At 40.5% G+C, this 12967-nt stretch overlaps 1 protein-coding gene across 1 annotated transcript in view; it reads left to right on the top strand.

Moving 5' to 3' along the window:
* Positions 1–1130: 1130 nt before the first annotated feature.
* Positions 1131–12967, top strand: part of LOC131935748 (potassium voltage-gated channel subfamily H member 2) — a 79680-nt gene continuing 67843 nt past the window's right edge. The window contains exons 1-2 of the mRNA XM_059292389.1: positions 1131–1170; positions 3346–3576. Of these exons, the coding sequence (XP_059148372.1) occupies positions 1131–1170; positions 3346–3576 (271 nt within the window). The remainder of the gene's footprint in view (positions 1171–3345; positions 3577–12967) is intronic.

Genomic DNA, 12967 nt, shown 5'->3' with positions numbered 1-12967 from the left:
CCAAGAACGACAACTCTCAGCTATTTTATACAAGATTTGTCTTAGAGTTATCCCAAGATTTCACCTCTCGCCGCGTCCATACAAGCCTAGCGAAATGAAAGACGTTATAGAAGACGGGCTTATTTATCCCGCAAACGTTTGAAAAGCCTTAAAACTCTAACTATAGACATTTCTAGCCGGCTCGCTAAAAAAAAAACTTTATTTTGGCATCTAATTAAGGCAGCTGTACATGGAGGATGTTGCATTCATCATAGAAAAGACGTCATGCATAAAAAGAACATTTTTCTTTCCCGGATTTTTTTCTCGCGATGAGCCTGACGACCAATACATCATGGGTGGTATTGATGGCCTGCCCTATGTGTCGCTCAGCTGTCTGTGGAAGGTTGTAAGACGCTCCCGTGGCATTGCCGGGAAATTCAATACATTTCTCAATCTATACGTCTGTTCTCCTTCTGCCCGGCACATCAAAGCCGGCACCGGTTGGTGATTAGAGAGCGCGTCACACGGCAAAGATGACCTCGTGTTATTTACACTGACACGTCAAGTTGTGTTCGTTTGTTTATCTGGTGATACTAAATTAATTCTTTAAAGGTGCAAGGTTTTTATGGGTTAAACACCAATTACATACATAGTATAAATAAATAAATATATATATATATATATATATATATATATATATATATATATATATATATATATATATATATATATATATATATATATATATATATATATATATATATATATATATGTGTATATAAATATACAGATGTAAATGATGGTGATGTTGACTGTTGAAGTCAGCTAGTCAGGTGAGCATTCGCAACTTGCCAGTTTGCCAGTAACAGAGAGTTATCATCTGGCCAGTGGTCAGTTACTGGCCACCTAACTGCGGCCAGTGTTTTACTGTCAATATTGGTCAATATAGGTCAACATGGGTGAATATGGCTGAATACGGGTGAATATGGGTGAATATGGGTCAGTATGGGTCTATATGGGTCAGTATGCCCCTCAGCCAAACATCTCTCGTCCACACCAACCAAGCTAAAATTAGACCTGTGAATCGCCCCTAATTAAAGTGCCCTTATGCGATCACCCCCCCCCCCCCCCCTCGGGCTGGAAATGTAGAGATGCCAGATGAAAACCTCAAGCCCCCATATGAAAAAGCAAGTGAATTACCCTCCAGCCCGTGACCCACAACACAATCAGGCAGGGCGGCGGACACTTTCCAACAATCGGAAATGTCCCGCAGGGGGGTGGCGCCCCTGCCAAATTAACACTTGGGGTGGAAGGGGGGGGTGAGTTTTCTATCCGCCCCACGTGGCCTTCTGCATCAACACTCCAGGTTTTTTTTTTATTTTGGTTTCCCTGTATGGCTTGATTTTATTCTGGAATATTGTCCACGTTACTAGAGCATGTTCTTTCGTTACTAGAACATGTTCTTTCGTTAATAGAACATGTTCTCGTAATTACTTTTCGCTGCTTATGTATGTTCTGATGTTGTCTTAAGTAACGTGTCTTTGTTACTATAACATGTTCCCTATGCTCTTTGCACTATTTACGTCCCTAAACCTGTTTCTATTTACTGATCACTTATTAGCCCAATCTATGTATTGCTCACATAAGAGTATTCGTTCTTTATTTCTTACGACAAATCTCCTTCGTATATTGTCTAACTATCTCGTCTCTACCAAGCTCCAATACAAAACTTAATGTAACTTATTCCCCACTTACCATACCATATCTGTATTCTGTGTGTGTATGTGTATGTGGGGGAGGCGGGGAAGGATTCTAAAAATATGTTTCCCGCTAAATTTTGCGCTATGCCCTTTTGGTGAAGTTTATTTGAGATCATTTGTAAACAATACCTGTATGAATTCTAACAAATGTATGCGGGGACATAAAACTTTTAAACAACATGAAACCAGACAAACTGAAGAAACGTCAGAGAACACAGGAAAAACAAACACATGGAAAGCGGACACTACATAAAAGACCACGCCTATGTAATATGACAAAATCTCGAACAAACAAAAACAAAACAGCGACACGTTCAACATAACAGGACACACACCTGCATATCGGGGAAAAAACCTGACACACACACTTACACACACACATAGATACACAATACCCGACACCAAAACAGAGAACCACACACAAGCAAATACAAGAAAACAACAAGAACATCGGACACCGGACACACAAGAACACCAGACACACAAAAACACCAGACACACAAGAACACCAGACACACAAGAACACCGGACACACAAGAACACCGGACACACAAGAACATCGGACACACAAGAACACCGGACACACAAGAACACCATACAGACGTTAGACCACAGAACGTATACCACCACACCCAAGCACGAAGTAACCCACACAAACAGCCAAGATTTTTCCTACAAAAAAAAATAGATGATCTCGTCATGTCGACGAAAGAAAATCGATTTTTAATCAGTGTCGGGTTTTGATGACCAATGAACCGTTTATTTGTAGAAATGGGTCATCATGTGCACACTCTAGACGCCAGTGTCAATGTCAGCTGACAGCCAGAGGCTGACCTCTGGCACCGTGGTAGCTAATTAGCCAGTAGTTGATTGGGTCACACTTAGATGGTTTAGGGAATGACTTATAGCTATGTTTTGATGCGCATGCGTGCGTGTTACCAGTTTCTATTCCACGACGTTGTGAAATACTGGTGTTTTCCCCTCCAAAATGTGCTGTTAAAATAACCATATTATTGTGTTGTAAATTTTACCTTGGCGTGTATTGACAACTTCTCGTGCTACGGTGAGCGTCAAGGTTGTGTGGATGTGTGGCTGTTGTAGTGTGGTTGTGTTTAACCTTGTCATATGCGTACATGGTGTGGCGATGTACGATTTTGACTTACAAAATATTTACAATTGAGACTTTGTACTCGACAACCACCGACAATTTTAAAAAAATCTTTTTTAAAAACAGTAACAGTTATGTGAAACGTACCGTAAACGTTGTAATGTAAACCATGTACTGTAAATCATCTAATGTAAACAATGTAGGCCTACTATAAACTATCCACTATAAACCATGTAATGTAAACCATCTGCTGTAAACTATCTACTGTAAGCCATCTGCTGTAAGCCATCTACTTTAAACTATCTACTGTAAGCCATCTACTGTAAACCATCTACTTTAAACAATACACTGTAAGCCATCTACTTTAAACAATACACCGTAAACCATCTACTTTACGCAATACACTGTGAACCAAACCCTGTTATGTAAACTTTGTACTGTACAGCATATAGTTTAAACCCCCTTGTACTAACCCCGTATTTCTTCCATCTTTCTCAGACCGAAAGTTCGTCATCGCTAATGCTCAGGTCGAGACGGTTCCGATTATCTTCTGCAACGATGGCTTCTGTGAGCTCACGGGATACTCGCGTGCCGAGGTCATGCAGAGGTCATCTCTGTGTGACTTTCTCCACGGGCCACTCACCAACTCGCTGGCCATCTCACAGATTCGGGACTTCCTGCAGGGCTCTGAGGAGAATCAGGTGGAGATCCTGTACTACAAGAAGGACGGTGAGTACTGCACGTGTATTTGCGCGTTCGGTGTGAGTACACGACATGTGTGAGTGGACATGCGTGTTGTTGTGTGAGTGTACATGCGTGTTGTTGTGAGTGTACAGGCGTGTTGTTGTGAGTTGACATGCGTGTTGTTGTGAGTTGACATGCGTGTTGTTGTGAGTTGACATGCGTGTTGTTGTGAGTTGACATGCGTGTTGTTGTGAGTTGACATGCGTGTTGTTGTGAGTGTACATGCGTGTTGTTGTGAGTTGACATGCGTGTTGTTGTGAGTGTACATGCGTGTTGTTGTGAGTTGACATGCGTGTTGTTGTGAGTTGACATACGTGTTGTTGTGATTGTACATGCGTGTTTTTATGAGTGTACATGCGTGTAGGATTGTGAGTGGACATGTGTGTAGTCCTACCATCACCGAGTACACTACGTACACATAACCACACAATCATCTTTAATAACATAACACACACACAATCTTACAATCAATGAATTCCCTACATCTACACAATATCACACATGAGTACAATACAATCTTCCAATCATTGGTGAGTTCACAAATTCCAAAACATTGATCAATACACACTATGTATACTAACTGTTAAATGGTAAGTGTATAAAATTTATGAGTGAAATGTCCACAATCTTCCAATCACTGAATACAAGAAAATACACACAATCTCACAAATACTATGCCGAACTAAAACATACACAATCTTCTAATCATTTAGTGGGTACTAAAGCACTCACAGACGCACACACTCCCAATCGCTAATCAATAGCAGTTTCAAGAAAAAAAAATCATATCCTTAAAGATTTTTTTCTGCCATGTCTGAGGACTGTGGTCGCCCAACAATCAATAGAAAGACTAAATGATACAGGCGCTCGTCTTCAAACTTTTCTCAAAGCCCTGAAATAAAATCATTTGAGGAGATTAATGATGCAAGTAATATTTTTTTGAAGATCTGCTTCGGGTGTAAAGTTTTTTTTCTCCGGACTGATGGGTGCCTAGTGAGGTGGGGGGGTGTTGGGTAACTAGCTGTGTGGGGGCATTTGGTAGCTAGCTGTGTGGGGGTGTTGGGTAGCTAGCTGTGTGGGGGTGTTGGGTAGCTAGCTGTGTGGGGGTGTTGGGTAGCTAGCTGTGTGGGGGTGTTGGGTAGCTAGCTGTGTGGGGTGTTGGATACTGTCAGATTTAGACCACACCTCAACTTACACGAACCACCACTGTATTTCAAGCTCTGGTCAAATATTATTTTAGTCTTTGTTGTTTCACACTTTGAGCATTTAGTAACTTCCACAGAAAGTTCCGTTTTTTTTTAGTCCTAACTAAAATCACTGAACATTTACCGTTTCCCGAATAAATCAATGAGCCCAGTATTAGGAACTACACTCACTAAAAAGAGAGATTATTTTGTTTGTATATGCGCTTTACTACGTTCTTTTTTTTATTTTAGCAAATATTTTATAACAGTACCGATTTTCTTAAAAGCGATTGTTTTCTAATAAATCAATGACCTATTCTGAGAAATCGCAGCCATGATTTCTAAGAGAAACAATGACATTTAGTAAGAAATTATTTTTTTTTCTATGCAAACTGTTAAAGAGTAAAGATATTTTAAAGACATTGATATCATTGTAAAAGAAGTGCAATTTATAAAATGTAATTACGTTTTCAAGGGCAATGCCATTTATATGAAAAGACTGGTATTCTTATAAAGGGAATGACATTTTATACAAGGAATTATATTCCTATAAAAGCAACGAAATTTTTCTTATTAAATGCAATGGCATTTACGAGAAGGTAGTGACATCTTGTAACAGTAATGACACATTTTAAGTGCAATGGCACCTCTGTCAAAGGTTTAACGTTCCTTTAAAGGAATGACATCATAAATAAGTAACTACATTTATATAATAGCAATGACATTTCTTATAAAAAGCAATAAATACAAGTAAGGAGTGACATTTTATAAAAGTAAGGAGTGACATTTTATAAAAGTAGGACATTTCTACGAAAGCTGCGCCTGTTTTCACGTCTGCTTCTGCATTATTTATGTCGTCTGCTCCGGAGTTTCTTGTACAGGTCTCTCTCAATCTCAGCCGGCTCTGTAAAGGTGTTTTAACTCAGGGCCGGCACGCTCTCTCTGCCGGCTCGAAAAGATTGTTCAATGAGCCGGAAAACTCGCTGACGTCATGCAGTGACAGTTTAATCCGAGCAGACGATTAGCAGATCTGACAGCCAGTGCGTGGTTGCGATCAATTCCTGGAAGCCAAACTTTCTTCCTTCCATCCCCACAGTTTAAAATTTCATGGTGTTTTTTTTTTATTAAGATTATAGAAGGAAAACAAAATTGATCAGGGGCCTTAATAGCCCAAGTGCGAAGTAACTAGAGGGGAAGTAATTCAATTAAAACGCTGATCAGATATGAAAGTTTTGAAGCACGATGTTTAATACATGATTACAATTTGATGTTTGGCAATTAGTGGAGTTATGTCTGCTTGTTTGATGAATGATGTTGGAATTTCCATGGCTGGGCTACTGATTTTTTTTAAAGCTAGATTCCAACAAAATAGATCAAACCAGTCTAAGTGGTTTCGTTCTATCGATGTGGATTAGTGTCTAAAAGTAATGTGAACATTCTTTCTTGGTGACAAATTATCCTAACCCATGTTGAAAAAATATTCTTTAATATATTGTTCCGACTACTATATTACCCCCACACATATAACAACTTGTCCCCCATCATTGCAATATATTGTCCCCCATCATTGTAATATATTGTCCCCACCCCTGTAATATGTTGTCCCCACCCCTGTAATACATTGCCCCCCACCTATATAAAACACTCTCCCCTCCCCTGAACCATTACCCTGCCCCTTTGTCTAGCTCTTGTTGTGAGAATGGGGAGGGAGGCAAGTTAACTGTACCTTACAGTGAGTACAAAACACAAACAGTACGCATGAATTCAACCAGTCTTCATCCCTGCCTTGTGTACGCGTATTGTACATGACGTGCACATGTTGATGAGGTACCAACTAGACTGTATCAACATTCTGATAAGGTACCAGCTAAGGTATTATAATGTTGATAAAGTACCAGCTACTGTATCAGAATGCTGTTATGGTACCAGCTAGACTGTATCAACATGTTGTTAAGGTACCGGCTAGACTGCATCAACATGTTGTTAAGGTACCGGCTAGACTGCATCAACATATAGGCCTACTGCTGCGATATATGAAGGTCAGTGTGGACATAAAATTTAATTAAACGCAAAAGCGTGCTAGTACCACGTGATAAACTATAAATAACCAACTAAAATGCTGATAAACAAATACGTTCATCGGTTATTCTTACTCTATAAGGTAGGAATATTAGCGTTTCACCATTATTTATAAATACCACTGAAAATGCGACTGAACTAACAACGAAATTGCACTAAAAATGTCCCTGAAATTAACTACAAAATGGCGTTGAAGATTCCTCTAAATTAACTAAATACTACTGCAAATGCCACCTAATTAAAAACAAAATACCACCCTAAATGTAATTGTAAACAAACGTCTACGTACAACCACGGAATTTCAGATACGGAATTAGTCAGGACAAAAAAAACTGACACGTAAAATACCACGAAGAACCCCCGACGAACCGATCTATACCAACAAAATTGTCTTCGAACGAAATAGATCTTAGACTCCAAGCACATTTGGGCTGCAAGGGGAACTCACCCTCATCGCGATGTAGCAGAACAAGCACGCGGCAGTGAAAAGCATGCCGGGTAAGATTCTCCTCATGTGTATCTGGCCACATGTGTGAGGAGAAGAATCCCACCAATCGGTAGCTGCCCCGGGCTATCATGATTTCCATGGGTGTAGCAAGAAACAAAAAAAATTTAAACCTCTTCCGGTTAGGGTTAAGTCTCCGCCAGGTTCGATGGCGTGTTGTGGCGAAATAGCGTTACAGATATTTAATCCGATTTGATTTTTTTTTACAACTTACACGTTTTTAATTAAGTTTTAGATTTCAGAATTCAATAAATGTCAAGTGTGGGGGGTAGAGGTTTGGTTAAGTCTGCACATGGGAAATATATTGGGCCTTAGAAAATGTTGCTGCGCGCCACGATGCAGCTGATGATGATGTAATTTATGATCGTCACAAGTTTACCACAGCAATGAAGTTTTGTATTGTTTGTCTAATTGGTTGTATTTATACCGGAAGTAAAACGTCAAATCACACTCCCTACCGGAAGTACAACCTCACAACACACTACCGGAAGTACAACCTCACAACACACTCCCTACCGGAAGTACAACCTCACAACACACTACCGGAAGTACAACCTCACAACACACTACCGGAAGTACAACCTCACAACACACTACCGGAAGTACAACCTCACAACACACTACCGGAAGTACAACCTCACAACACACTACCGGAAGTACAACCTCACAACACACTACCGGAAGTACAACCTCACAACACACTCCCTACCGGAAGTACAACCTCACAACACACTACCGGAAGTACAACCTCACAACACACTACCGGAAGTACAACCTCACAACACACTACCGGAAGTACAACCTCACAACACACTACCGGAAGTACAACCTCACAACACACTACCGGAAGTACAACCTCACAACACACTACCGGAAGTACAACCTCACAACACACTACCGGAAGTACAACCTCACAACACACTACCGGAAGTACAACCTCACAACACACTCCCTACCGGAAGTACAACCTCACAACACACTACCGGAAGTACAACCTCACAACACACTACCGGAAGTACAACCTCACAACACACTACCGGAAGTACAACCTCACAACACACTACCGGAAGTACAACCTCACAACACACTACCGGAAGTACAACCTCACAACACACTACCGGAAGTACAACCTCACAACACACTACCGGAAGTACAACCTCACAACACACTACCGGAAGTACAACCTCACAACACACTACCGGAAGTACAACCTCACAACACACTACCGGAAGTACAACCTCACAACACACTACCGGAAGTACAACCTCACAACACACTACCGGAAGTACAACCTCACAACACACTACCGGAAGTACAACCTCACAACACACTACCGGAAGTACAACCTCACAACACACTACCGGAAGTACAACCTCACAACACACTACCGGAAGTACAACCTCACAACACACTACCGGAAGTACAACCTCACAACACACTACCGGAAGTACAACCTCACAACACACTACCGGAAGTACAACCTCACAACACACTACCGGAAGTACAACCTCACAACACACTACCGGAAGTACAACCTCACAACACACTACCGGAAGTACAACCTCACAACACACTACCGGAAGTACAACCTCACAACACACTACCGGAAGTACAACCTCACAACACACTACCGGAAGTACAACCTCACAACACACTACCGGAAGTACAACCTCACAACACACTACCGGAAGTACAACCTCACAACACACTACCGGAAGTACAACCTCACAACACACTACCGGAAGTACAACCTCACAACACACTACCGGAAGTACAACCTCACAACACACTACCGGAAGTACAACCTCACAACACACTCGAGCCAATGTATATTTCCACCTGGACTACTGAGACGTTCGAGAAAAAAATCACATACAGTTGGGGGGGGGGGCTCATAACACATCCCTCTCACTTCTCACTCGTTATCCCTCTACCATTACCCTCCAGGTCAAAGACCACCTCTTTCAGTCAATTAACCTCCTGTTAATTTGTCCCCATACTAACTGGATACCCTCCCTTTATTCCATAATCTGACTGGATTAACCCCCCCCCCCTTCTTCTATAATCTGACTGGATACCCTCCCTTTCTTATATAATCCAGCTGGATACCCTCCCTTCTATAATCTAACCGGATACCCTCCCTTCTATAATCTCACTACCCTCCCTTTCTTCTATAATCCGGCTAGATACCCTCCCTTTCTTCTATAATCTGACTGGATACATTCCCTTTCTTCTATAATCTGACTGGATACATTCCCTTTCTTCTATAATCTGACTGGATACATTCCCTTTCTTCTATAATCTGACTGGATACATTCCCTTTATTCCATAATCTGACTTGATTAACCCCCCCCCCCCCTTTCTTCTATAATCTAACCGGATACCCTCCCTTTATTCCATAATCTGACTGGATACATTCCCTTTCTTCTATAATCTGACCGGATACCCTCCCTTTATTCCATAATCTGACTGGATACATTCCCTTTCTTCTATAATCTGACCGGATACCCTCCCTTTATTCCATAATCTGTCTGGATACCCTCCCTTTCTTCTATAATCTGTCTGGATACCCTCCCTTTCTTCTATAATCTACCTGGATACCTTCCCCTTGTTCCAGGAACTCTGCTACAGGTAGAAGCGATGCTATCACCGCCAGGTGTAGTAATCAGGTCACAGAGCAGCTAATGACGTAACATGACACGGTGGTTATCTAAACAATCCCAGGGTCAGCCGCTACACGCGTGCTTCTGCTGGGTGCTGGCGCGTGTGACCTTTGCTTGACCTTTCGATTCAGCTGGTGCCCGACATTAGTGCTGGCTGGAAGTTGGGATCATCGTTCTACCGTCTTCATCGTCGTAATCGTCGTACTGCTACATTCATCATCATCATCATTATCATCATCATCATCATCATCATCATCATCATCAACAACAACAACAATATCATCATCATCGTTATACCGTCTTCATCGTCGTCGTCGTCGTACTGCTACATTCATCATCATCATCATTATCATCATCATCATCATCATTATCATCATCATCATCATCATCATCAACAACAACAACAGTATCATCATCATCGTTCTACCGTCGTCGTCATCATCGTCGTCGTCGTACTGCTACATTCATCATCATCATCATCATCAAAATCATCATCATCATCAACAAAAACAACAACAATAATATCATCATCATTCTACCGCCTTCCTCTTCGTCATCGTCGTACTACTACATTCATCATCAGCATCATCATCATCATCCTTATTCTACAGCCTTCCACGTCGTCGTCGTCGTGCTGCTACTTTCATCATCATCATTATCATCATTCATCATTGTCATCGTGTCATTCATGACACCATCTTCTAACACCATCTTTATGACACCATCTTTTAACATCATCATTTTACATCACCTATTGACACCATCATTATAACACCATCTTCTCAAACCCATAACCAACACCTTACCACCATGCCATCAATACAACAGCAATTAATCAAGAGTGTTAAAAGCAATGTTGTCCTATTAATCGGCAGTAATTGACCTCATTAGTTATTCAAGACTTGGCTTCATTCAAACGGCGATATTTATCGTGTTGTTTTACAACTTTTTTCATTCATCCAAAATTATTTTAATAGAGACAACTTTTGGCAACTGGACAAATGAATCTAATTTCAATATACTTTTCGATGGGGAAAACTAATGCTATTTTAAAATTCATCTACTTAACATCTATCGGGGAAATCTAATCCAATATTAGAACGCTCCTGAGTACGAATAGTTTTAAGAAAACCTAATCTAATATAAAACGCTTTGGAGTAAGAATAGTTGTGAGAAAATGTAATCCATAATTAAAACGCTTCGGAGTACGAATAGTTTTGAGAAAATGTAATCCAAAACTAAAACGCTTCTGAGTACGAATATGTTGTGCTTAAATTAAAGGGTAGGCCTACTTATATATAGTACATTAACTTGCTTGTGAAATATATTTATTTTAGCATTTATTTATTTTTGTTCGAAATATACGTAGTTCGAAGATTGAAGCGTTCGGTGAAAAAATTATGAGTGAATGATCTCAGAATTATGTAATCTATTTTCAACTGAATGATTTACATTGGCAAAAAGTATTTGTGTTTCTCATCGTGTATTTTTGCTAGTCTGTAAAATTTTCTATCAATATAAAAACAGTTTTCTATATTTGAAGTGCTAGTCAAATTCATTGATTTATTGATAGTTGTGGAACTTGGAATCTTTTTAAATAGATAGTTGAATTCTTCATGCCGGTGCTTGGGAGAAAATATTGACTGTTACCTCCCCTCGTCGAATTCATGTCGCCCAGCTAATTATTCCCCCTCATTAAAAGAAATCAATAGAGATGTTTTTGATTCCCTAAAGATCCACGGGTAATCCCAGAATGGGCCATGTGGTTTTATGTTTTTGTTTGCTGTTGGCTGTGTTTTTCTTTGCTGTTGGCTGTTTGTTTTTGTTTGCTGCTCTCTGTTATTGTTTGCTGTTGGCTGTTTTTTGTTTGCTGTTTGCTGTGTTTTTGTTTGCTGTTGGCTGTTTTTGTTTGCTGTTGGCTGTTTTTGTTTGCTGTTCTCTGTTATTGTTTGCTGTTTGCTGTGTTTTTGCTCCATGTTATGGAGAGTTTTGGGCCATGTGATGGGTTGTGGGCCATTGTAGGGGTGACACGTTCACCGGGAGGGGGAGTGTAAGGTAGACAATCATTAGTCAAGGGAGATAATCACTAGTCAAGGGAGATAATCACTAGTCAAGGGTGATAACCACTAGTCAAGGGAGATAATCACTAGTCAAGGGAGATAATCACTAGTCAAGTGAGATAATCACTAGTCAAGGGAGACAATCATTAATCAAGGGAGACAATCACTAGTCAAGGGAGATAATCATTAGTCAAGGGAGATAATCACTAGTCAAGGGAGATAACCACTAGTCAAGTGAGATAATCACTAGTCAAGGGAGACAATCATTAATCAAGGGAGACAATCACTAGTCAAGGGAGATAATCACTAGTCAAGGGAGATAATCACTAGTCAAGGGAGATAATCACTAGTCAAGGGAGATAATCACTAGTCAAGTGAGATAATCACTAGTCAATGGAGACAATCATTAATCAAGGGAGACAATCACTAGTCAAGGGAGATAATCATTAGTCAAGGGAGATAATCACTAGTCAAGGGAGATAACCACTAGTCAAGGGAGATAATCACTTGTCAAGGGTGATAACCACTAGTCAAGTGAGACAATCACTAGTCAAGGGAGACAATCATTAGTCAAGGGAGATAATCAATAGTGAAGGGAGATAACCACTAGTCAAGGGAGACAACCACTAGTCAAGGGAGATAATCACTAGTCAAGGGAGACAATCATCAGTCAAGGGAGATAATCACTAGGCAAGGGAGATAACCACTAGTCAAGGGAGACAACCACTAGTCAAGGGAGATAATTACTAGTCAATGGAGATAACCACTAGTCAAGGGAGACAATCTTTAGTCAAGGGAGACAATCTTTAGTCAAGGGAGACAATCACTAGTCAAGGGTGATAACCACTAGTCAAGGGAGACAATCTCTAGTCAAGGGAGACAATT

Source organism: Physella acuta, unplaced genomic scaffold, assembly GCF_028476545.2.
Source record: "Physella acuta isolate Inbredline_101_S28 unplaced genomic scaffold, ASM2847654v3 ptg000156l, whole genome shotgun sequence".
Lineage (NCBI taxonomy): Eukaryota > Metazoa > Mollusca > Gastropoda > Physidae > Physella > Physella acuta.
This window is presented reverse-complemented; position numbering and strand designations above follow the sequence as displayed.